This window comes from Dipodomys spectabilis, unplaced genomic scaffold, assembly GCF_019054845.1.
Source record: "Dipodomys spectabilis isolate Male_0828 unplaced genomic scaffold, ASM1905484v1 ptg000125l, whole genome shotgun sequence".
In the NCBI taxonomy this organism is placed as follows: domain Eukaryota; kingdom Metazoa; phylum Chordata; class Mammalia; order Rodentia; family Heteromyidae; genus Dipodomys; species Dipodomys spectabilis.
The window spans coordinates 2860357-2885858 of NW_024870802.1; the positions used below are offsets into that span (position 1 = coordinate 2860357).

General features: G+C 47.3%; 1 protein-coding gene across 1 annotated transcript; it reads right to left on the reverse strand.

The window, feature by feature from the left end:
* Positions 1-92: 92 nt before the first annotated feature.
* On the reverse strand, positions 93-24774 carry Habp2 (hyaluronan binding protein 2). Its single transcript, XM_042689485.1, has 13 exons — positions 24669-24774; positions 16893-16929; positions 12298-12405; positions 10481-10588; positions 9301-9417; positions 8021-8140; positions 7458-7629; positions 6318-6415; positions 5039-5276; positions 4021-4165; positions 2643-2775; positions 854-999; positions 93-311 (listed from the first exon to the last, which is right to left on the reverse strand). The coding sequence occupies exons 1-13, from the start codon at positions 24732-24734 to the stop codon at positions 147-149; spliced, it is 1653 nt and encodes a 550-aa protein (XP_042545419.1). The 5' UTR covers positions 24735-24774; the 3' UTR covers positions 93-146.
* Positions 24775-25502: the final 728 nt, after the last annotated feature.

A 25502-nucleotide genomic window follows, 5' to 3' on the forward strand; every position in this document is an offset into this window, starting at 1 on the left:
TTGGCAGCACCTGCCTCTGCCCAGGGCATGCCCACTCTGTCATGTGGCCTTCTGGAGACCGTAGGGAGGCGTCCTTGGCCACCCAGGAGGGGCCTGCCTTGTCTGGTGCAGAGGAGGAGAGGCTTTGAGGTTCAAAGGACAACACCTCAGAAGCCAGCCTCCCTTTGTATGGTGACTTTGATCCAGTTTAAGAACTTAGGGACTTGGGTGTAGACTCCTGGCTTCTTCCCACATTCCTGGCCCCAGCTCACAATCCCGTAGACATAGTAGATGCCATCCTTCTCACAGGTCAGGGGGCCTCCAGAGTCACCCTGAAGGGCCAAGTGGCAGGAGTTAGTCCTGGGAAACGGATTACATCCAGACACCTGACAGGTAGCAGGAGTGATGGGGTAGTGGACTTCTCTGGGGTAAGGGACTTCTCTGGAAAGCAGTGACAAGACTTCTTGTACCTCCCATGATATGAGGCATGGGAGAGAAGCTAACACCATCCCCAGTCCTGAGTCTCAGAGGGCATAGCAGAGAAGCCCCGAGCTAGAGCTACATCCCTGTGCACAAAGCCCTGTTTCTTGACTCAATGGGATCACCACTTTCAGTTCTCAGGGGTCCTCTACTTTGCTTGGCAGGTGACCACAACTTCTAGTTGCTATTAGCTGAGATAATGATGGTGGCCTCCCCTTCACCAATGTTGTAGGAGTAAAGTCAGATAATGCAGGCAGCCGACCCCTATGCTGAGTCACCCTGGCTGTGTAGACTCAGAGCCTTCCATCCTAGGTGTCTAAGGGGTCTCTGTTCTAGCATAGTATCTTGTCATTCTCTCCTCCTGCCCCTCCAACTACCCTTTGGAGTCTCTGACCTGGCAGGTATCTGGACCAGGTTTCTGGAGGTTGCCTGCACAAATCATACTGTCATCAATCATGTGGTCATAGAGTTGGCGAGAATTGCACAGCTTGTTGGCAATCAACTTGACTTTGGCATCCAAGAGTTGACGGGAGCCATCCCCTGTGTAGTTAAAAAAAAAAAGTCACTACCTTGGGCATCAGAGTGGTACCTACCCAACCTGAAGTCAACAGTAGTAAGAAAAAGGCCACTGGCTTTCACCTAAGGAAGCCCCCCCCCCCCCAGGAAATGGTAGAAAAGCCCATCTTCCAGCATTGGGAATCCTTCCTTCAGCCTGTATGTATCATGCTGGTGCAGATCTGCACAGCTGCCCTATCACCAAGATCAGTTACTTACTCCCATTTCTGTCTCCCAACTAGACCATATGCTTTGGGAAAACAGGGATGGTGTCTTTAGCAGAAGACCTGAGAGGTAGATTCTGGATTGGAGGGATGGATGAATGGATGGATGGGAGATGGATGGGTTGGTTAAGTGTCCTGGTGCATTAAATTACCTGTTTCCCACGGAAGATATCCTTCTCCCATTAAAGATATGGTGGCTCACACTAGTAAACCCCACTATAAAGTAGGTAGAGGCAGGAAGAGCGTGACTTTGAGATCATCTGAGACAAAATAAGCAAGACCTCATCTCAAAAAATAAAATTCAAAAGGGCTAGAGATATTGCTCAAGACTCAGGGATAGACTTCTTTTTCTACCAAGGGCCATTTGGATATTTATAACATTGATCACAGACCACACAAAATTACCAATACAAGAAGATAGCTGCTGGCAACCAATGAGAAGAACGCAAGAAGCCTGTATGTCTGTCTTGTCCTGTACCAAATGATTTATTGGGCCTTATGTGGCACATAACCCAGATGTTCCCACACTTCTAGATCAAGTGTTAAAGCACTTGTCTAGCATGCTGGAGGCCTGCTGAATACCACAAAAGAAAAGAAAATGTTATCTTTGAAGATAGTCTTAGAGAACTATTTGTGAAAAAATAAAATCATTCTAACCCAAGGCTCTGTAAGATTTCCCAACGAAGTCATGACCACATTGAGCAGACCACATGGAGCAGAATAGAGGTGGAAAGGTTTAGATAGACTGCAATGAAGATAGCTACAAAGAGTTTGTCTGGTTGACCTCAAGTCCAATTAGCTAGAAATTTCCTTTCTCAAAAGCCTCTGACAAATGTGTATATTCCATTTTACATTCTGCATGAATGCAGACCTATTCAAAGTGATTCTTGCTTTCCATGATTAGGGACAAGATAGGGTGGGGCAAAAAATAGCTTTTGAATATTTGAGAAAGACTTGAGATACTCAGCTGAATTTCTCTGTGTTCAACTGTCTAACCTTGCTGTGACCATAAGAACTTCAAGCCTTGGAGCTAAGTATGATTAATAAGAAACTAAAATCAAGTCGTTTGAGCAACAAGGCCAAGAAACAAATGCATGTCTGCCTGAAACCAATGTTCTGTTCCCAGTGTTGTGAAGAGGCTTGGTCTTCACCGACATGGGATCAATGCCCAAGGAAGGTCAGGGTTGACGGAGGGCATCAGGGAGCACTGTAACCTCGGGGAAGATGGAGGAATGTTCCTTGCCCATGGTGAGATTTACCCAGTGCCTCAGTGAAGAGACAGACACTGCTGACAATGTATTTAGGAACTTATTTCAAGGGCCAGAGGGCCTATGAAGTTGGCCCTTAATTCCTCTAGTCAGTAGAGTTCTCCTGAGTCTTGGGAGAACAGCGGTCCAGACATACCTGTTTCTGTCACTCCCCAGCCAGAGATGTGACACTCTGTCCCAGAGGGGAAGGGTGCTTCAGGCAAACAGATGGTCTTCACGTATTTGGACTCCAGAGCACAATGACCGTCAACTGGCTTGAGCTTGAGCAGAGCTGGGGGAAAGAGAAAAGGTGGCTGGTGCTCAGCTCCTGCTTAGGGAAGCATGGCTCCAGCTCACTTTACCCACCCACGACTGAAAACCTGCTCACTCTGTCATTTAAGTTTTTAAGCTTCCACCGTGAAGGAGCTGCATGCAGAGAATCATATCAAGAAAGATAATTTAACTTGAAGGCAATTTCAATCCATTTTTTAAAATTTTTTAATTTTAATTTTTTTTGCCAGTCCTGGGGCTTGAACTCAGGGTTTGGGTGCTGTGCCCAAGCTGCTTCTGCTCGAGGCTAGCTAGCTGTCTACCACTTGAGCCACAGTGCCACTTCCAGCCTTTTCTGAGTAATTTATTGGAGACCGACATCTCGTGGATTTTTCCTGCCTGGACTGGCTTCAAACCATGATCCTCAGATCTCAGCTGAGTATCTAGGATTACAGGGATGAGTTACCAGTTCCCAGCTTAAATCCATTTTTAAAAGTATGTGGCAGAGAAAGAGAGAGAAAGACAGAGACAGAGATACAGAGGCAGACAGAGACAGAGACAGACAGAGGAGAAGAGAAAGAAGAAAGTAAAAGGAAGAGAAGAGGAGGGAAAGAAAATGAGAAGAGAGCAGAGGAGAGGAGGGGAGGGGGAAGAAGAAGAGGCAGGAGAGGGGAAATAGAAGGGGAGAGGAGAGGAGCCTGGAGAGGGGAGGAGAGGGGAGAGAAGGAGAGAAAAAATGAGAGGAAGAGAGAAGAAAGGAGGGGAGGTGAGGGGGAAAGAAAGAAGAGGGAATGGAAGAGGAGGGGAAGGGAGAGGAGGGAGAAGACATGCCAGGAAGTAGGCAATGGGACCCAGAGGCCTGTATCCAGTAACCAACCTAAGACCGTCATTGCCTCTCTACCTGATCGCCCACAAGTGCCAAGTGTTCCCCCAGTGCTTATCACGACTCTTAATGCACCCCCATCTTCTAGAAGAGAAAACAGATTCAGGGAGGTGACCTGGCTCCTGGCTAGGCCTTGAGGGGAGCTGGGATTCAAGCTAAGCGCTGTGCACAGTACAGCATACCTAGCATTTCTCTTGTGCCCTTTGGTCCACATAGCCCTCACATACACTCTTAAGAACTGAAAAGCTCAGGAGTTCTCTATGCTACAGGGTCCACAGGAACCAAGTGATCAAGAGCACCTTCCAGGGTGAACCCTCATCTTTGCAGCAGTGGAAGGGTCTTCCCAGGCTGAGATGCAGGGGAGACACAAGAAAGGGCACTTGCCGATATCATTGTGGGGAATCTCATCTTCTTCATTGTACTGGCTGTACTTGAGGATCTTCTCCACCTGGAAGCTCTGCTCATGGAACTCTGTCTTCTTCAGGTCCTGGTCCCCCAGCACGACTTTTAAGTGTCTGGTTTTTATTCTGGGAGGGGAAAATAATAGTCAGGAAATGGCTCTGGGGTGTCAGAACTGGGAGCCATGCCCTGGCTCCACTCCTGGTGAGCTGCCTGGCCTCTGCAGCCTCTCCCTCATAGAACGGTGGGCTTCCACATACAATAGTGTGAGGGAACTGATGAGTGGAAGCAGTCTCTCAATACAAGCTAGCATTTTTGTATCACTTTTCCTGGGAGCCTCCCATTTCCCCTGGACTGTGCTAAAAAGGGCAGCTAATGAAATCTAAAACTCATCAGGGGTGCTAAGGTCCTACGTGGTTGACTTCTCCTGGGAGACCCCTCCTGGTGTTCCCGGAGGTGAACTGGAGATGCTCGAGGCCACCTCCAGATCCTGGGGCCCGCTCTGACCATGAGCCGGGGAAATGGCTACTCCACAGCTCTCAGAAGTCACTTGCTTCTCTAAGGTCCACAGGAGGCCTAGCTGAGGAGGTCTGAGTCCAGAGGCTCACTGATGATGATATCAGACAGTAGAATGAGTTATTTTCCCCTGGTAAGAGCAAAATGACAAATGTCCAGGAAGCAGACGGACCTCGGCTCAATCCCAATCACCCACTTCCTTTTCACAGGATGTTAGACTAGGTACTAAACTTGCCCGAGACCAGGTTTTCTTTACGAGAAAGGAGTAATAATATATTCTTCCCTTCCATGGATAGTTACTGAAAACTGCCATCATACAAAGACCCGCAATATAGACCCTGGGTGTACTGCAGTTATAAAATCTGATGGGCTTGTTTCCCTCTCTCGGCTTGTCTCTCAAGAGCTGATTCGGGGGTATACATGCAATGGTCAGGGTAAGCTTTCTAGCCATGAGAGTGCTATTCCCTCTGAGGTATGCCACCTACTCAGTGCAGTGGGCAGCAGTGAGCACCCAACAGGGATGGATCAGTGCCCCCCCACAGAAGTGGCCTTGGGGCATAGGGGTGGTCAGTGGCATCGAGGTCTGCAGGGAGGCCTGCCACGGGTGCTTGCCCGCCGTGCTCTTAAAGCCTCCGTAGATCCGCTTGACTGGCTCAGCTGTCTCCGTCCTCCCGCAGGAATCAAACTCTGGTTGCTTGATGGATGGCTCCATCGGGCTCTCCTCTAGAGAAAGACAAAGTATGCAACTTGGGCATCTCTAGTTCCAGAGAGCGACATCATTGAAAGTGTGATTTCAAGTCTAACAGCAAGTGGGTGTGCAGAACTAGAGACTGCCTGCAGGTAGGCATGCAGACTTTGATACGGTGGTTAATAGAATGCAAGTCCATAGAATTAGTGATGAAGGTGCTGCATTTTCCCTCCTTATTTCAGTGTGTTATGCCTAGGATCTATACACACACACACACACACACACACACACACATACACGTAAAAACATAAGAAACACAACGCATAACTATTCCTCGATGTACAGACTACATCTGAAGATTTTCCTAGTACCAAGGTAGAATGTTTGCCAGAGAGCTGAGTTACTGGGGGGAGAGAGGAAGTAAGTGGTGTATGGGAGCGGCCTTGATCCATTCTGTGGGGTTTATAAGAAGGGAGAGATAATGTGTGTACTTGGGAAGCAAGGGAGGTCTTCCTAGAGGAGAGGATACTTGAGCTGATTTTCAAAGAATGGTAGGAAGTAGATGAGAGCAGATATGGAATGGAAGGTAGCCAGAAGCAGCCATAAGAGCAATGACATGGGTGTGGAACTAGCCAGGGAAGGAATCCATTGGTTATAACGGCAGGAAGATCTGCTGTTTCAAATGATAGTACAGAGGTGGGCCAGGGAGATTGGCAGGAAGGCTATGAGCCTGGATCCTGGGAGGCCCTAGGGACCCAGCTTATGTTCAATCACCATTGTACGTCCAGGAACATTGCACCTGGCACACAGCAAACAACTGATATATACCACTGAGAACAGTAATGCAGTCAGGGAAGATGAGCTTATAGTTAAGACACCTGGCCTAATCACCTGACGAGATGCCCGGGCCCGTTCAGCATCTTGAGGGTTGCGGAGAATTTGAGCAGGTGTGAGATGAGAGTTGGTAAAGCTGACACTGGGAGAGGTCATGGGTAGGAGGGAAGGGTGCTGGTGGCATTTGTCTGTGGAATGTCACCCCCCCCACCCCAGGGGCCCTGGGACAAACACAGGCTTACCTGGGGCTGAGCAAGCTGAGATATCACAGTATTCCCATTTCACCTTTTCACTGTTTACTCTAATAAAACACCAGGGCTTTTGGTCTCTGTCGGGGTTTCTAAAACAAAGAGCAAAATAACTCAAGGTCAAGACTTAGAGGGCTCAACCTCACCTCAACTTTTATTCTCACCAAAGGCCCTTTGGTTGAGAGGATGCTGAGTTCCTGGGCTTTCCCTGGGACCACATTCCACTTGAATCCTTCAATAGCGTAGCAAGCTCGGGGTACAAGGATGATCATAATTTTTTGGCAAATTCTTAACCTCTAGAGGAGAGGTAGTTCACAAGCCTTGTACACATCAAATTATAGGAAAAGCAGCAAGACCCTAAAAGATTCCTTTAAAAAAAATCAGAGGAGTAAAATGGACCCAGAAACATGGAATCAGGTTTCTGTTTGAATCTCTGAATCTCAAACATAGGGATCTCTGAGAACAGGCTCCAGGAGTCCTGTAAAATGATTCCAGAAGGGAGAAGCTCAAGGTGAGTATAAGCAGGAAGGGGATTTGGGGTAAGCAATATCCCATGCAAGGGATCCTCTGCTCTTTATATACAAATCATCTAAGTCACTGGCCTTGGCTAAATTAAAGCAGCAAAAGGAAGTCAACAGAGTGTCAGAAGGGAGAAGAGGCAGGGAGAATTCTAGTCAGCCTTGTTCTTACTTGGGGAACTTAAACACGCTGTGGCAGAGAATGTAAGTTTACCACGCATGCCATTTGCTCCTCTATCCTTCTCCCTTGAAGTTACATAGGGTCATGCATGGTATTGCTTCTGACTGATGAAGTATCATGGAAGGAAGAGGATGTGTCACTTCTAGATTAAGGTTTTGTTTGTAATGCCCTCATTTTCAGTCCCTTCTTGCTGTTTCTTGGTATTTGAAAAATGTAGAACTGAATCTCCCATCCTCTCCCACAACCCACAACGCATGCCACACCAATAAACAAACTTGGGATGAGTTTGAGTCACGGAGATAGGGAGCTTTTTGTTACAGCAGCAGATCTTTATTTATCCTAAGTATGATAAACTCCTGGGGAAGAAGTCTGCGTTTTGACAGTCTGTTTCAGAAACCAAGGATTAAGACTGAGCCTAGAGAAGATCATTTTTACCTGCAAAAATTATGCTCCCCAATCCCATGGGCCTCGGCTTCCTCCATAAACACGTTGTAATTCTCCTGCAAGAGGAGGTGGGAGTTCCAGTAAAGGCATGGGTTCTGGTTGACTGTCCTACTCACTTTGCCTCGGTAGGAGTAGCCATCTCCCGCATAGCAGTCATCGGGACCTCGAGAGAGGAGGCAATCGGTGAGAACTGACAGCCTGGGGCAGATGGCTCCCAAGAAGGCTCGGTGGGTCTATCGGCAGAGTATAGGATTGGACCTCAATATTTATCCCCCTCAGAGATCATCACAAGGTTCTAGAATGTTCCACAGCCAACCCACCTTCAAAATACAAAACTTGGTTGAGGAGGTGGGTGGGACCTTAATTTACTGATCTGCCTTATACAACTGCATTCTAGAGAATGGTTTCCTCTGCCTGGGACCAGGTACATCCTAGGTAGACCCTTGGATGTGAAGCAACAGACACAAACTTAACTGGAACCACATTCTAGCCCCAACCGGGAAAGGGTTCACTGTGGACCTGGCTTCCGAAGAAGTGACGGCAGACGTCCATACCTATTTCACAGAATCTCCCTCTGAACTGGTCAGGACAGGAGCAGCTGAACCTGGATCTCCGTTTATGCCTGGTACAGGTACCCCCATTCAGGCAGGGGTTTGGCCTGCACACAGAAAGCACTGGAACAAAGGAAGTGAGATGAAGAGAGGTGGGTGGCGCTGTTCTGGTGTCATCCTTCCACCAAAGATGGGGTCACACCAAAGGGGGAAAGACAGGACCACTGGAACTCCAGGAGATGTACACATGAGTCTTTTGTTGTTGTTGGTGGTGGCTATGGGGCTTGAACTCCTGGCCTGAGCACTGTCCCTAAGCTCTTCAGGTCAAGGTGAGTGCTCTGCCACTAGAGTCACAGTGCTACTTCCAATTTTCTGGTGGTTTATTGGAGATAAGAATCTCACAGACTTCCATGCTTGTGCTGGCTTTGAACCGTGATCTCAGATCAAAGTAGCTAGGATTACAGGCGTGAGCCACCAGCGCCCAGCTACAAACACAGGAGAAACCACATGGAGGCCACAGGAAAAGAGAGGCTGAGGATCTGGGCCACTCCATAAGCAGTAACGAAGGCACAGACTGAGCAGGCAGGCTGGGGCCAGTCTGAGCGAGGTTGAAACCTGACTTTGGCCCTGGACATTGGATGCCTATGAGAAGGTCAGTTATCCTCTCTGAATAACAGTTCCTTCTTCTGTAAAATGATTTCTTGCGGAGTTTGGGGGAGAAGGTGGGACAGTGCCTAACTCATAGCAATGACTCAATGTCAACCAAGTCCCCTACACGGTCCATTCCAGTAGACCAGTGCCTACTTCTAAAGGAAGGAGATTTCAAGGTCTGCCTTGTGGGGATAGGGAGTGTGGTAAGGAGTACCTGCAATCCTTGCTACTCAGAAGGCAAAGATCTGAGAGATTGTGATCTGAGGAGTCAGGCCCCCCAAAACACAAGACCCCATATTTTAAAAATAACAACTAAAGCATAGCAAACTTGCCTTAGCAAGTGTAAGGCCTGAGCGCAAACCCCAGTACTGCCAAAGGGAGGGAGCAGAGGTGGGGGGTATGATTCTTTTTGGATGGAAAGGAGCACAGATAAGTCAATTCCCATCAGACTTTCCAGGGATGATATTGTGTGTGTGGGGGGGGGGGTTCTTTTGTTTGCTCTAAATCTTAGTTAAAATGGTCATCTTGAATGTCACATAAGCTTCAGACACCTCTGGACTTCGGCACACTAAGGCCCCAGACATATACTAGGAAAGAGAAAGCCTCGCACAGGAAGGGCACCCTCCGCTTACCTTTGGAGCAGTCTGGCCCTGTGTATGGGTGTTTACAGGCACAACGGTAGTAGGGAGAAGTCCGCGTCATGAGGCATTCGCCTCGGCCACATGGGTTGTTCTTGCACTTGTTCTGTACTGTAGGAGAGACTTAGAGATGTAGACTACAGGAAATGAATTGAGGGTCCATTTTTACTTAGCAGGATACCTATGTCACTAGTGCTGGGGTGGGGGTGGCTGGCGGGCCTGTGGCCTTGTCCATGGTTCTGAAACACCAGGCTGCTTCTACACATCTCCTCTCTTTTCACCAGGAGGGGGGCTTCCTATGTTCTTTCTAGTGCTCACAAGCTTTATTTTTCCATCTTAATTTTTTTTGTCAGTTGTGAGGCTTGAACTCCGAGCCTGGGCACTGTCCCTGAGCTTTTGTGCTCAAGACTAACTCTCTACCACTTCAAGCTACAGCTCCATTTCTGGTATTCTGGTGGTTAATTGGAGATAAAGAGTCTGGCGGACTTTCCTGCCTGGGCTGGCTTTGAACCACAATCCTCAGATCTGAGCCTCCTGAGTAGTTAGAATTCCAGGCATGAGCCACCAGCACCTGGCTCCATCTTAGTTTTTTTTTTTTAAAACAAACAAACAAACTTTATTTATACTTTTAACAGAACTGCACTTTTAGTCTCTGCACTTCCTCTGTCTAACTGATGTCATATTTCTTCCTGGTTTTGACACTCTAGAGAAGCCAGGGTATGAAACCAAATGCTGTGTTCATGCTCAATGTCCTTGTGTGACCACAAGTCTGTCTGTATCTCCAGGCTTTCTTGCTTTTACCTAGGTTGGACCTTGTGTACCCTGAAATCCTTCTTGCTGCCCTGTTTGAGAAGGACATTTCTATGTTGTAGTTAGCCTAACACTTTAAAAGTGAAGTCCAGAGTTAGGGGCACATCTTGGTGAGAATCCACATTCCCTCTTAGTCTCAATCTTCTCACATGCAAAATGGACATCCCTGCCCCATCTCCCATACCAGCACAGGAGAAGGAGCATCGAGATACTGCCTGAGATAGCACACACAGGAAGCCATCATGCCAAAGGTTTTGCCCTTCCCCTGGGATCCCTCAGCCCATCTGTACCAGAGTAGCAGAGGAATAGCTTCTTCTTTCATAGCTTCTTCTTTAATCTCTGAGTCTAGAGAAGACACACTCACCATTCTGACACCTGTTCCCAGAGAAGGGGGCTGGGCAGGTGCAGGTGAACGTGTCCCCGCTGATGACACAGTCGCCACCGTGTTTGCAGGGGTTGGGCTGGCACGGGTCTAAGGTACAAGGAAGTCAGGGTCAGTAGGAACAGCCAATGACAGTCCTCACTTCTCATTGAGAGGGACTACAGAACCAGTGATTGGTCAAAGGGGAGGGGGAGGGCTTGCAAGGGAAGCTGCCACTGTACAACCAGGGAGAGGGGTTCAGGTGTGTAAGAAGAGAGGTGAAGAACAATCGTGAGTCTGTCCCCTCAGCCTGCTTGGACAGGGCCTTTCTCATTGAGAAAGTCCCTGTGCCCCTCTTGAGTGTTATTCTCCTCCCATCTCGCTGGGAGAGCCACAGGGGCTGTCTCTGATGCTGAAGGCATTTCACAAGTGGAAGACCTCCCCTTCTTCCAGTGCCCAGGGGTGGAGGTCAGGAATGGGGAAAGAAAACCCACCCCTCATGAAACACAAGCTTTCTGAACATCAGGAGAGAAGACCAAAGGCAAGAGGGTGACAGAAGAATTGACGGCGAGGAGGAAGTGACCCGGTGGCCTTCATCTTTCTTCAACTCCTTGTTCAGTTAGATTTTTGTCATATTTCATCTGTGCCTTTGGCTTTTCATGGTTGTCTGAATGGATCTTCCCTTGGGGAATTCTTTATCCTTCTGTTCACATGCATTGTTCTTTGGTTCAGGAACTAGGATCCCTGGGCCCAGCTCTTGTTTTGATGGTTCTTTCTGATGTTCCCCTGGTGCCCTGAATCTTGGCCCTGCCTTCCAGGCCACTTTGCTCAGTTACACAGCTTTTATTCTAGCTGCTAAGTGCTTTCTATGCCTTCTCCTGGCGTTGTCACATGGCTTTGCTTGGACCAGGTTCTTATTCCTTTTCTGTCCCATTGCTTGAGTTAGGAAACCACAAAACAAAAACAAGTATGGTAGAGCATACATGTGTGAGTACACACATGCACACACTACACACATTCCTGAATGACTGTGAAAAGCTTCCGAAGAGTGAACACTGAAAGCCAGAACAGAGATAGAAAGTCCTTAAAGCCAAACTTGTGAATGCCACAGGCCAAGGCTCAATGCTAACTAACATTTAAATTGAGATGAAAAAATTTGGAAGTGGGAGCTGGGTGCCGTGGCTCACATCTGTAATCCCAGCTACTTGGGAAGTACAGAGGATTAAAGTTTGAAGTCAGTACAGCCCAAAAGTTAATGGGCCCTCTCAGCGGAACCAACAAGCCAGATGTGGTAACATATCTGCTATAGGGGAGCTGTAGGTAGGAAGATCTCAGTCCAGGATCAGCTCTGGACAAATGCAAGAGACCTTCTCCCCCAAATGACTAAATCAAAAGTGGGTGAGGAGTAGGATTCACGTAGTAGAGCACCTGTTAGAAAGCACAAGGCCCTGAGTTCAAACCCCAGTTCCACCAAAGGAAATGGAAATGACTTTGGACTTTACTCCTATTCATAGTGTCAGGACAACTGGATGCTGAGCCATTCCTTTGCTACATGACCTTGGCCAACTCAGTTCTTCTCTTGTCCTCCTTTACATCATCTGTCATTTGAAAGTAGGAGACATGATCTTTAGGAACCTCCTCAATTCTCATAGGGTACAATTCTAATTGGGGGAAAAAGGGCAATCTAAATCTAAATCTAAATCTAGATTTAGATTTTTCTGACCAGCATATTTATGATATGCTGGTCAGAGAGGAGGGGAGAGAGGCCCTTGCATATGGTCCCTTATAAATTCCCCTCAGGCATCCGATTTGGTACCCACCATCATCTGCATAGTACCAGCCAGGGTTCTCAGGGGTTGGTGGGGTGGTGGAGGCCTCTTCAGGGTTGGACTGCTCAAAGCTATCGTAATAGTAGTCAGGAGTCCAATCTGCAGGGGGTGGGAACAGGACACAAGAAACCCTAGCTGTAAGACTTAAAGAAGTCAGCACTTTACTTAGTTGAGCAACTTTGCCCCCAGGAAATTCACAATCCTTCAGGAAGAATTGTGAGTTCTCCCCCACACCCCCCCCCCCCAGCTCTTCCTGCTAATAGGGGTACTTGGGGAGGGCAGTGATCTTCACCCAGGAATCCAGCAAAGCCAGTGTTGGAATTTGCTAAAGTTAAGGCTACCTGATTTGCAATGGGGAAAAGCCAAGTCCTGGCTCTCCCGTCAGCCGTGGCCTTGGATCAGCCCACACTGTTCTTGGTTCTTTGGTTTTCTCATCTGAACAGCAGGAAGCGGACTGAGGCCTCTAGCAGATCTCTATGTGGGGTCTAGCAGAGTCAGCTCCCACATCCCTTGACTGTCTTGTTGAATGTTTCTGTACCGAGGTTTTCTCAGTGAGACCTTATCAACTTGGTGAAGTAAAAAAAAAGCAAAAACGTGTTGCTTTCCTTTTGTTTCCGGCATCAAAATCTTTCCAAGCTGTATTGATTGAGTCATTAGAACAGCTCTATGTGCCCAGCTCTGTGATAAGCGTGTACCATCTGAGTTTTTCCTCATAAGAAAATCTAGGAGGACTATTCTCTTATCTGTTTTTACGTTGAGAAACTTGAGGATAAAAGAGATGAACTAACTTGCCCAAGGTCACGTAGCTAATACACAACCGGATTTAAATTAAGGCAGATGGTCTGCAAATAACCACTAATTTTTACTAGCTCAACTCCCATGCTCTACTGTTTCAATGTTGCCTTGAATACACACACATACTCCTGGGAAAGGCTGCTCAACTCTCCACACTGATAGCCGAGCCTGCTACTGAGAAATCACCCAAATTCAGCTCTGAGAAGCAGGGTCCTAGATCTTGCCTAGCAAAAGAGAAGGCAGTGTTCAGGATTGCTTACAGCTGGAAATCTCATGCTAGACTAAGACTACACTTTGGAAAATGCAGGTGCACGTGAGACTGGATCTGGAGCTCTTTGTCTGGGGTCTTGCAAGATGCTGGTAGCTCCATGGCTGGTAGAAAGAACTTTGGGAGTTGAAGAAAACTGTGTTCATTTGCCTGTTTCCAGCTGATGAGAGTATGCCACGCTGAAGCCATCCAGAGATGCATATGGCAAAGAAGCAGGAGACAGTGCAGATGTACCACTTGAAAGGGGATCCAACCGAGGCAGCTGATGGCATAGAGAAGCGCACTTTACCTAAGCCTGATTATCAAGCACATTATCTCACACATCTCCCCATTATTCTGTTATAGTCTTTATCTCTTTGGCTTTTGAAAAATCGACTTATGCACAATGGCTGTTTTATATTTCCCATTAAAATGGAACTATCTTTTTCTTTCGTTCTTTCTTTCTTTCTTTCTTTTTTTGAATCTGGTCCTTGGCAAAGTTTCACCTCATTTATCACAGTGTCAAGTCAAGACTCCCTTGGCTTGCTCATTATTTCTCTTGAGCTGCTTTTCCCCCACGACGAAAATGCTCCCAGAGGAGGCTACTTTTCTAGGGATGAGGATCTAGGTTGAAGATAAGGCCATTGTCTTCCCCGGAGCAAATAACGTTCCTTTCCAAGTAGCACAATAAAGCCAAGGAAGACAGGGAGACAGTGTGGGGGGAAAAATGTTTTTCTGAGTTTTGTCATAAAAGATTTCAAACTGACATTTGAGGGAGAGACGGTGACACGATTACCTCACTTATTATTTCTTTGGGGAACTTGTTTTTGTTTTCCCAATAGTTATTTAGAGATAAGAGCCCTTTAGTTTGCTCCTAGAACTCTTCCCACCCCTCCTAGGGGTTTGGGGAGGGGTCAGCCTGTCTGACCTTGACTAGACCATTAGGAATGCCCTCAGTGGAGGTAATTGGTAGGAAACAGGATTCTTATGTAGATGGGATGGTGTGAGTTTTCCAGGCATGGAGGGGGAGGGGGGGGGAAGGATGGCTAAAATGTCTGTTGAAGGATTTGGACTTAAATCCAGCCTACTTCACAAGGCCTGCCCATCTTTCTGTGATGCTGAAGAGGAAATAAAATGCTTAAGCTGCAAATCACATTCCTACTGAGCAAAACAGTCAGTCCCTCCTGTTTGCTAGGGCCCAAGGCCCTTGGTTGAACTCTTGATATCCAGCATTGCTTAGTGGTTCCATATTACCAGGACAGATGAAGCCATCACCTGGAGGTTATGCGAGGATGGTACTAAAGCCCTTGATAACTTCTGGGGGTTGTCCCATGTCTTAGAGATGCATGATAGCTGTGTTTCTCTACTCCTAGACTTAAATCTTATGGGTTTTCCCCTCCCTTAATGTAGGCCTTTAATCTGACTCTCTATGTAAAAATCACATGTCCAGCCAGGTGCTGGTGGCTCCAGGCTATAATCTTAGCAACTCAAGAGGATAAGATTTGAGGATGACAGTTCAAAGCCAGCCTGGGCAGGGAAGTCCATGAGACTCCAACACTGGAGCCACAGCTAGATAATCTTGAGCCAAAAAAGCCCAGGCCCCGAGTTCCCACTCCAAGACTGGCAAAACAACAGCAGCAATAACAACAAAACAACCATGTGTACATCTACAATGGCCAAATACTATGTCAGATGCTAGAAGGCACTGGAGACAGATGTTAAAGCAGAATGAATGGGGAACTCAGAGAAGAAACCTGTGACTTTGGTTTATAGTATTTCCTGACTTTAAAAAAAAAATGCCTGAGTTCTGTAGGAATCTAGAAACTTGTCCAAATGCTTTCCTGTGGAGAGAGGGATTGCTGCTAGACACGAGATCTATTCCCATTGGTAGATTGTAGAAATGACACTAGGTTCAAATTCAGATGACTGGAGACTTTGTTTTTCCCCCTGAACTATAAAAAAGGAGAGAATTTGGGGGAAGAAAGGAGTGTCTGTCTGGTATAAAAATAATTGTGTCGGACACTACACCTCATAGATGCGCTTGAACACAATCTTCCTTAACTTTCAAACATGCATGGAGCTCACCATTCCTATTCTATGTCTCAGGAAACACTCAAGCAGAGGGATGTGGGATCTCACCCTAGTTCTACCTAACTCCGTGTCACGAGTCTCTTTTCATGAGCCTGGAAGCATGGGTGGATCTGTGTTGCCGAAACTCTGGGAGTTTCAGCTTTCGGGAAGTAACACACGCTTTAGCACGTGCTCCATGCCCCTCTGCCAGGATTACTGTAGTCCATGGGCAGTCTCTCTCAGAAAAACCTCAGAGTTCCTGCAATGGGGACTTTGCAGCTGCTCTGGTTAAAGAGCCTGCCAGATGTGTGGAACGGAACAAAAATCCTCAGAATGTCATCCCTGTGGGCCTCATCCATCACCGTGGCACAGACAGATCCTCCCAGGACCTCCCCAAACCCCAGCCTTGTCGGCCTGCATTTGACGTTTCCAATCTGGCTTGGCAGGGCAAGTGTAGCAGAGAGGTTGGCTGGCAGACGGCAGGACAGCTGACGGACAGGCATAGCCTGTGGAGCCAGGCAGAGCCAAGCTGGCTTTGGAAGTGCGCTTCTGCAGGCCTGCTGGCTATGTATCTCCTGCGTGGGGAGATGGGCACAGTCTTTGTTGTTTGGTGGTCACCTTCTCCACCACTCCGTGGGCCTGAGATCTGGGTACCTTCTGCTCCAGGAAAGCCCTCTCCACACAGTCTCCAGCGAGATCAAGCCAAGAAGCAGCTTGCCTGCGGGCATGAGCGCGGTGTCCTCACACCTCACTGTGGTCTCAAGCCACAAATTCCATCACAGCCCAGTGACCTCCTCCTGCCACAATGCAGTCTGACGGTGATGTGTCCACACACCACTTCTCACCGGGGGCTGCAGTCTGCCTGGCTCTGCTCTAATAGGGGTGAGTAGCCTAGGCCCTCTACCAATGGGAGGTGTCAGCCCTGCTCAGCCCAGCCTGGCCATGGGTACCAGGCAGAGGAAAGGATGGGACCGAGTGAGTCTGGGGAGAGACTGAGCATGTCTGGAAGGGGGTGGGGACCACTGGAAGGGGGAACACATTGGACCTGAGAAGGCAAAGGACCAGGCAGAGGAAAATGGCGGCAGCTGTCATGAAAGCAAAATCACGTGGAGGCTTTGCACCAAGGAAACAGGAGAGCCCCTCCTTTGCTCAATCACACCCTTGCTTCCCCTAGCATTTCCAGCTCATCTCAGCCACCGAGGGACACAAACAAGCTGCCTGCCTTCTTTGGGCCTCCATACCATTCTCTGTAAAATTAGTAGTTTTGCCCTTGAGGTCCAGAAACAGGTCCTCAGGAGTGTCCCAAGGCAACTTAAAATTTGCAAAGCATTGTATGCATGCAGCATTTCTGGGCAAATTCTCAAGGGCATCGATGACATACATGGTCCTTCTAACCCTTCCCTGCTGGGGCCCCTACCTCCACACCAGAGCCAGCCCATGGGGGATAGGAAGTCCAATTGACAGGCACACTCACCTGGGTCCAGGTGTTCAAGGTAAGGCATCAGGGAGAACTGAAAAAGTAACACAGAACAGACACCTTGAGCAGGGCCTGGCTGGGTCAAGATGGTGGATGCTTCCTCCAGCTTATCCCAAGCGCAAGCGCAATGGGAGCTTTCTGAGAAAGCCTGCGGCAGGAAGGTGGAGGGAAGAATGGGGTTTAAGTGGCTCTTGCACATGGCCCCATGGACCTTCCTCCGCACACACTTGTTAGATTGCAGCTTCCTGGGTGCAGTGCCTATTGCCTGCCCTGCTGTGTTGTACATGGCCACATTATAATCTTATAACAACCTCATTAAACTTAGCCTTCTTCACAGAGGAGAAAATCCAAACTCAAAAGTTACAGGTAAAGTATTTATACTCAACGCTGAGTGATTTCTTTGGGTGACAGCTCTTGGGGGATTGGAAATGGGCAAATGCTTAAAACTCCCCCAGACACTTGCCATTGTTCTTGGATTAACATGCAAGCCCCCTCCTATGCCCTCTCCCTCCCATAGCCTCTTACTAAGTTCTGGCCACATCTGGCTTTAAAATGGCACAAGCTAAATCCTCTTACCTCAGGGCTTTTGCACTGGCTCTTCCCCCTGTCAGACAGCCTCCTCCATGATCTTCCCTAAGACTCACTATGAGTCTTATCTATCTTATCTACCCTATCACTATGACACTCACCCTCATTGTCTTGTAATGATATCCGTTCGTTCCCTCCATTGTTCTTATTATAGTACATGGTTTCATATAAATTTATTTGCATGTCATCTGTCTGGCACATCAGACTCTGTCCTCAAGAAAGGCAGTAATCTGATCAGGTTTCATAAGAAGTATAAATGTATAGAAAAATGATTCCCTTTCCCATCCTTACCATCCTTCATTAAGTAGTTCACTTTTTACATAGTGTGCATTGATTGTAATGATTGCCTTTGTTCACCCTTCCTCCTCCCATTCATGTGCCCTTCTATTATTTATTTACATATTTTATGGTGCTTTCGTGTTACCATGGCAGAATTATTGTGACAGAGCGAGGCTAACTCAGAGTTTTATTCTCTGTCATTCATGGATAAAGTTTCACAGACCTCTGACTGAGAAAATGATAGATTCCCCACTGGTTAGGTTTCCCTTTTGTGGCTTGGATATGAGAAATCAGAGCTCACTAGCATCTTCCCTGTACCCACATCTGTCTAGGTAGCTTGGCATGTTTGCTTCTTCTGTACACAGCTCCAGTGCCCATGTTTTGTTTCATTGTCATTTTTTTCTTAAACAACTTTTGAGAAGTGGGTCGCTGCTGCACCGCCCACGGCCAGCAGGTGGCGGACGTGCCCTTCCTAGCTGTGGACCAGAACAGAGCTGGCTCTTGAGAATGTCCCAGTGCACAGGGAGTCTGCCACGGCTGCCCAGCTGTGTCTCATGGGCTTGTCACTCATTTCTGACTCTGTGTCCATCACCCAGAGGCTATGGTGCAGTGTGGAAGCCAGCAGCCCTCCAAACAGGCCCAGTGTCTGGGTACCAGACGTGTGACCCAAACAGCTGTATTCCTCATGCTGTCCTGAACTGTGGTGGAAAGTGGATGGATGGGCCCAGATTGCTCCCTTTCGCCTGGCATTGGGGGGGGGGGGGTGGTAGAAAGATGGGAGAAAGAGAGGGAGGAGAAAGGAAGAGGAGGAAGGAGGGATGAAGAGAAGGAATAAGAGAAAGGGGAAAGGAAAGGGAGGAGGAGCTATCTAGAAAGAAGCGGGGAAAGGCAAGAAATATTCAATTGGTTGACAATCCTGGGCTTTGAACTCAGGGCCTCATACTTGCTAGGAAGGTACTCTCCGCTTGAGCCTCACTTTCAGCTTTTCTGTTCACATAAAGAGCTGGTGATGAGTTTGGGACTTGGCTAAATGCTGAAATGTTTGATATGCATGTTGTCTTTATTGTACACAATACTTGATAACTTAAAACATTGTAATTATATCCATTTTAGAGGTGAGGAAACTAAGGTTTGCAGAGATTAAGTTGCCCCAAGTAATTCAGCTGTGACAACTACTGGATCTAGGGAGGGAGTATGAGGGAGTGGAGTATGCAAAATCTACAGGGAAGAAATGGATGGCAGAGGAGGCTGTTGAGCTCGACAGAGGCTCTTATTCTTGAAAAACTTTATAGACAGTCTCCTCTGGGTGCTCCGGGGCCCAGCTTAGAAGGCCCTTTGGGTCCAGTGACAGTCGAGGAAGGCATACACGTGACCTCAATCAATCCACCGTGGCCACGTACACCTGAACAAACCACTCAAAAGGCATCCAGGCCACGGCTCACTTCTCGCTCATCCCTTCTTTGGTTTCAAAGGAGATCAAACAGCCCGTGGTTCCAACTGGCTCCGCCCCTCCTAGATGGCTGATGCCAGAACATACATGGTAAACCAGTGCCAGGTGATTCCGCTCTTGGCTATTCCTGGATTGTGCCACCGTCTCTTAGGCATGAAGCTCCCGGTTAAGGAGACTCAGGACTGATCCTAGCGCCTGGGTGGCTGTTAAATGGCTTCTTGCCTTGGATTCCTCAGTTGTGAAAGTAAGAATTTCCTCGTCTGAGCTGATGGTTCATTTGAGGTCATTTGGTAACACACATAGCGTTCGCAGTGGATCACTCCTCATGTGATCGCTGCAAATGGGTCATGCTAAGAGCTTTGGTCTCTGGGCTTGGGCAGGAGAGGGAGTGGGGTTGAAGGTTTGATGGTGAGGCCTTGCAAGAGAGGCTGGAATAAGATACACCCTCATTTCTGGGTGTGATAATGAACTAGGAAGCCATTTGGAAGACCAATGAGCAAACCAAACAAAATGTCAGGCCAAGTCTGAAGCCTACCATATGTATAAGAATCTTCCATTACTCTTTTGCCTCAGCAAACAACCCAGGGTCTCAGCAAAGAACTAACTTCCCACCGGGAAGCTGAGTACATTCTGTTCTTCCCCACTGAGACACGTGAGCTACTGCTGGTACCCGAGCTGCATTAGGTAATGCTCAGTGACAGTGGAACTAGCATCCATCCCCTTCCAGAGCTTTCTGGCAGCTCTCCCAATCCTATCCCAGGACTCAGTGCCATGGCTTTTATGTTCCTTCTCCATCCATAAAGACAATGCTAAGGTTTTATTTTTTTTAAAAAATGAGGATAGATGAAAAAAAGGTGAGTCTAGGTAACAAAGCATTTAGGAAAAGATTGGGCGGTGGTGAAAGTTCCTAAGATGGATGAACTCTCACAACTGAAGTTTTGAAAGTTTGGCAACACTAATCCTTCCGGTGTCAGAAAGTAAAGCTTCCGGGGTAGAGCAGGAACTCCAAGAGAAGTCAGTTCTTGGGCAGGGCATGGCAGGACCTTCTACAGCTCATAGAACAGAGGCTGACTTTGGGCAGATGAATTTGAATGTAAGCTCTGTGACCTGCCATGGGTGCCATCTTGGGCCAATTATCTGCAACTTATCTGTGACCTCGGCATGACATTGGACTCTACCTCATTGGCTTCTTGGGGAGCTTAAATGAGAATGAAAACACAAAGTATGTAGCAAAAGCTTAATAAATGGCTGCTGCTCTTAGTACAATTATTAGCCACGATTGTTGAGGTGTGTGTTTCTGGGGTTTGTTTTGTTCTGTGCTGTTTTGTCTTGAGATGGCTCAGTGCCCCTTGATACTAGAGAACTTGTCAGCACAAAGTCTTGCTGGAACTTGTTTGTTGGGTCACCGTCACGTCATACCCACCCCCTCCTGCAACTATTTTCTCTGGGATCTTTGCCAAGCCCTAAGCCAGCAAACCTTGTTATATTAATTATGAAGAAAAAGCATGTTTTATTCAAAATCCCGGCTGCCGAATATTCTGCCATGCTGTTTTCTCTGTGACAGCAGAATTGCTTTTGCATTTAGGAGACCCTAATGAATTTGGAATATAAATATAACTGTGCCTATACACACATGTGATTTTCTGCGACCTGATTTCCCTAAATACGAGTGTACGATGCCAGAGCTAATGAGTTGGACTTGTGCTTGCGATCAGTTGGAAAAAAAATCTCTGAGAAGTTGAAGTGAAATTCAATCCTTCCCTTTTCCAGAAGACTCTTGTGTGCATTACAGAGGAGAGGTGCACCGTCTCCCTGCCTCTGCTAGCTTCAAAGACACTGGTTTTTAGGGTGCTAAAGCTCTTTAGAGGGTGGTTCACATCTTAGGTCTTGGGGCCCTTGTGTATTTGGGTGTTTAATTCAGTCAGATACTGAGATTGATAATCCTCTCCTCCCCTCTCCTCCCCTCTCCTCCCCTCCCCTCCCTCCTCCTCTCCTCTCCTTTCCTCCCCTCCCCTCCCTTTTCCTCTCCTCTCCTCCCTTCTCCTCTCCCCTCCCCTCCCCTCCACCCCCTTCTCTTCTCCTCTCCTCCCCTCCCCTCTCCTCCCTTCTCTCTTCTCCTCCTCTCCCCTCCCCTCCCTTCTCTTCTCCTCTTCTCCCCTCCCCTCCCCTCCCTTCTCCTCTCCTCTCCTCTTCTCTCATCCCTTCTTCTCTCCCTTCCCCTCTCCTTTCCTCACGTATGTAATGTACCCAGTGTTACCAGAATGTCTGCTTTAAACAAAACAAAACAGCTAGGCGATTTATGAAATGTGTTGATTTTCAAGTGCTGCCAGGCACCTGAAAGAAAATGGAATATTCTGCAGGCTGACCTTCAACCTGCCAAGGAAAACTCAGTTGTAAGCCCAATGTACAGCAAATTGCCCACTTGTAACCTCTGGTCTACACAACCATTTTGGGGGGCTCTATAGGGAAGAAGACCCCAGGGTTTAAACAGCCCAGAAATGTGAGCAAACAAGTGTTTTAATTGTAAGTTGGTAATTGGAGAAGCCATTCTCTTTGTTCCTCTCTAGAGATGGGCAGAGACAAGCAGGACAGCCCTGACAAGCATTGTCCTCCCTCCTGACCCCAGAAAAGGTCAAATTCCAATGCAGCCAAGCTCAGCATGTCCCAAATCATTCCTAAGAACTACAGCGGAAGAGATTTCTAAGATAGTTCCTGTCTTTTTTGTAGTTGAGTGGCGCTTCTGTGAGGGTGATGACTTGGACAGACCTGTGTCATGGCCCTGGCTGACAAGTTAGTTTAACATTTCTGGGCTTCTTTCTAATCTGGAGAGGAGGGATGACAATACACAGTCACGCTGGTGACAGACCCTCAAAACTATGCGTATGACAGGTAGGGAAAATCCAATTGAGGCAGAACAGGAGGGGCGTATGAAGGATGCCCTGGTGTTCATGGCAATGATATTTGACTTGTATCTCTGACTAGTAGATGTCAAAACAAAAGTCTGCAGGATAGGGGGTCCCAGGGAGAAATCTGCACAATGTTTACCCTCATGGTGTAAATTCTTGGGGATGTACTAGAGTCTTTCCAAAGCATAGTGATCACAGACAGCGAATTTCAGAGACACGTGGAATCTCTCACCCTCCACTTAGCAAACAGGACTCTGGTCCAAGAGCCTCCTGGGCCTTCCGGAAGAACCATTCTCCTGAAGGGAACACAGTGGACCAAGTGATTTTTTTCATGCTTTACCAGGGCCCTGGGCCTGTGGTATACAGCTTAGTTCCATCACTTCTAAACTACATGAGCTGGGCCCACTATCTGGCCCAGTTCTGGAAAAAAGGGAGCAGTGACAATATGTACTTCTTAGGCTCCATCGAGGGATGATGGCCCAGTCCTTGCTCCCAGGAGTCCTCATGGTTTGGTAGCAGTTGGTTATTACTTTCAACTACATGGGTTGGAGAGGCCACCCCTGATAACCTGGTCATGTGGCTCTGTCTTCCGCCTCCCATAATGCCTTTTACTCTCTACTACATCTGAGCAGGTTGCCCACGCATGCGCCACCTTCTTGACCACCTGTTTGGCTCGTACCTGGGTAAGAAAACATTCTAAAGCCCAGATTCCTCTCTGTAGAACTGATGAAACTCATTGCCTGAAGTCTGTCTCTCTTATATTTTTTCCTCTTTTATCCATTATTGACTTATAATTTCACTGCAAACCCTAAAAACATGTCACTGGGACTTGCAGGAAGAAGAGATCTTGGGGGGGCAGAGGAAACATTGTTCTTTTATATCAAACCTTTTCCTGGTCACAAACTTTTGGTTTTGGTCTTTCTGACTGACATTTTGTCTAGGCCTTTCCCCAGAGGACATCCATCAAGCCATGGCACGGGGCAGGGGCCTTAGTATGAATTTATAATTGCAGCCCTCTTGTGTACATAGCCATAACTTGAAAAGGAAACCTTTTCCAAAGGAGTTCACGTGGCAGCTTAATGTGGGGCTTCAAGGGAGTAGTTTGCTGAAGAGTGGGATGTGCTGTTGTCTTCAAAACATACTGATGTGCTGTGCACCAGCGACTCATGCCTGTAATCCTAGCTGCTCAGGAGTCGTGATCTAAGGATCAAGACTCAAAGCCAGCCCAGGCAGGAAAAGTCTGTGAGACTTTTATCTCCAATTAACCACCAAAATTTGGAAGTGAAGCTGTAGTTCAAGTGACAGAACACTAGCTTTGAGTGAAAAAGCTATGAGGGATTGTCCTGGCTCTGAGTTCAAGCCCTAATACTGGCAAAAACCAACCAACAAGAAACAACATCCTAATGAGAAGACTTGTAATTTAACCTGCTTCCTTCCAGAGATACTCTATGAACTCAAATGGGAAATAGTTGAAAAGGTCCTTAATTAGATATACATGTGATCACTATTGTTTTGGCTCTTATTTCCTACTCACACCTTTCCACCCTTTCCCCCCGCAAAGGGAAACATTCTCTGGAAAACATTCCTTCTGGAAATTTCAATTGTAAAGAGCTAACCTTTAAGGAAAGCCATATGGATGACCTTGTTGATTCATGACCATCCCCTAAGTCTGTCAGGATTAGTACGAGCGTGGCAGGTGAGAAAAGCACAGACTTAGAGAAATTCTGTTTCTGGTCCTCTAACTCACAGCTACCACAGCTACAGTGTGGTCAAGCTGAGACCCCTGCCCTGGTACCAGGCTTACTACAGTCAAGCCTCAGCCTCAGCTAGCTTGGAGCTCCCAAGAGGCTCCATTTCCATTAAAGGCCCCCTTCCTCTTACCCACAGAGGTCCAGCCACCATTGGAACCAACAGCACACAGAAGGGGCCCTCATCTCCAAGACGCATCTCATTGAAACAATCTCAAGTGCCCCTAAAGAAAGTCTCATGGAAGTTCCCTTCCTGGCTCACAACAACCTCCTTCAGGGCCCTCCACAACCTCTTTGCTTTATTGCTGCCATCATGGATAAAGAGGTTCTCCCCAGATCTAGCGCATAGAAACAAAACTTCTCCCAGAATAATTAGAAGTGGGAAGGATTCCCTAGAAGGCCCATGCCCAGAAATCCTTCTCCTAGTATCAGCCCCGGACAACTGGAAAACCAAGTAATAAAGGCTGATTTAGGGGGGGACCAACTATGTGTAGCTTTCTGTGGCTTCTCCAAGGGGGACTTGTGATCTGTCTAAGATTACAGCCCAAGGTTTTGTGGATTTTCTTGTCTCCATCTCCTCTATTGGAGCACACTCGTGGAGGTCCTGTGGCTAGAGAGTTCCAGGCCATCATGCATCATCATGAATTGACTATTGAGCAGCTGGCTCACCCTATAGACACGTTCCACTTGGCAGCACAAATCTCCTACGACTCAAGTTTCTCCTTGCTCCTGGCCCAGCTGGGTGGGTTTTCCTGATAACCTCAGGGTCTCTCCACCATAGAAATTTGGAAAGAACACTTACCCCATTGGCTGGCTTTCCCACCAGAACAATTAACAGCAGAAGGAGATCAGACACTCTGGCAAACATCTCTGTGGTTGAAAGCCTAGTGGTTGGCTCTCAACACAGTTTCCTTCTCAATACAATTTGTCTTTGGGTTGGGGGTGGGGGAAATGTCAGTCTCCGAGGATTCCGGAACAAATGAAGAGGATGCAAATTATTAACTAGGTATCAAATACTGTTTAATGTTTTGCAAACCAACTATCTTGATTAAACAAATGGTAACTTGGGGGCTGGGCAGAGTCATGGGGCTGGTTCTCCGCTGAGAAGACAGTCTTCAAAGACAGTGGCCCGAATTAACAGCCAGTCCTTGGCTGATGGTTATACATAAGTTCTACTGTACACTCAATATGGAGGGCCTCGAGTTATACGTAGCCTCTCAGCCACCTCACAAATCAGGTGAAGCACCTGTCACAGGCCTGGGACATTACTTATTGGGGAGAATGCTGATAGATTTCTGGTTTATCAGCTCCCAAACAGAATTAAGGCATGAATGGACTCCTACTACTAACACTATACTTTATATTCATGAAAAATAGAAGTATACAAAACTATTGACAAACATTGATCCCGAGCCCTTTTAAGTACTGCCATAGTTGCTTGTTGGCTCCAAAAGTTTTCTTTAAAATCACATTATATCAAGTTTTTATTTACTTATTTTTGTCCTGTCCTCTCCTGGACTTCATGGGAGCTGTTTCCTGTGTGTCTTAGCTGCATTAAGTTGTAGGTAGGGCTAAATAAAGCATCAATTACCTGTTAAATGTGGGGTTTTGTGGACTCAATTGATCTCATACACAA

Coding starts and splice junctions, on each gene's coding strand:
- Habp2 (XM_042689485.1), bottom strand. CDS start 24,734: ATGTTTGCCAGAGTGTCTGATCTCCTTCTGCTGTTAATTGTTCTGGTG. Junction 9,418..10,480: donor TGGGAACAGGTGTCAGAATG/GTGAGTGTGTCT, acceptor TCTCTCCTACAG/TACAGAACAAGTGCAAGAAC. Junction 6,416..7,457: donor GGGGAGCATAATTTTTGCAG/GTAAAAATGATC, acceptor TCTTTGTTTTAG/AAACCCCGACAGAGACCAAA.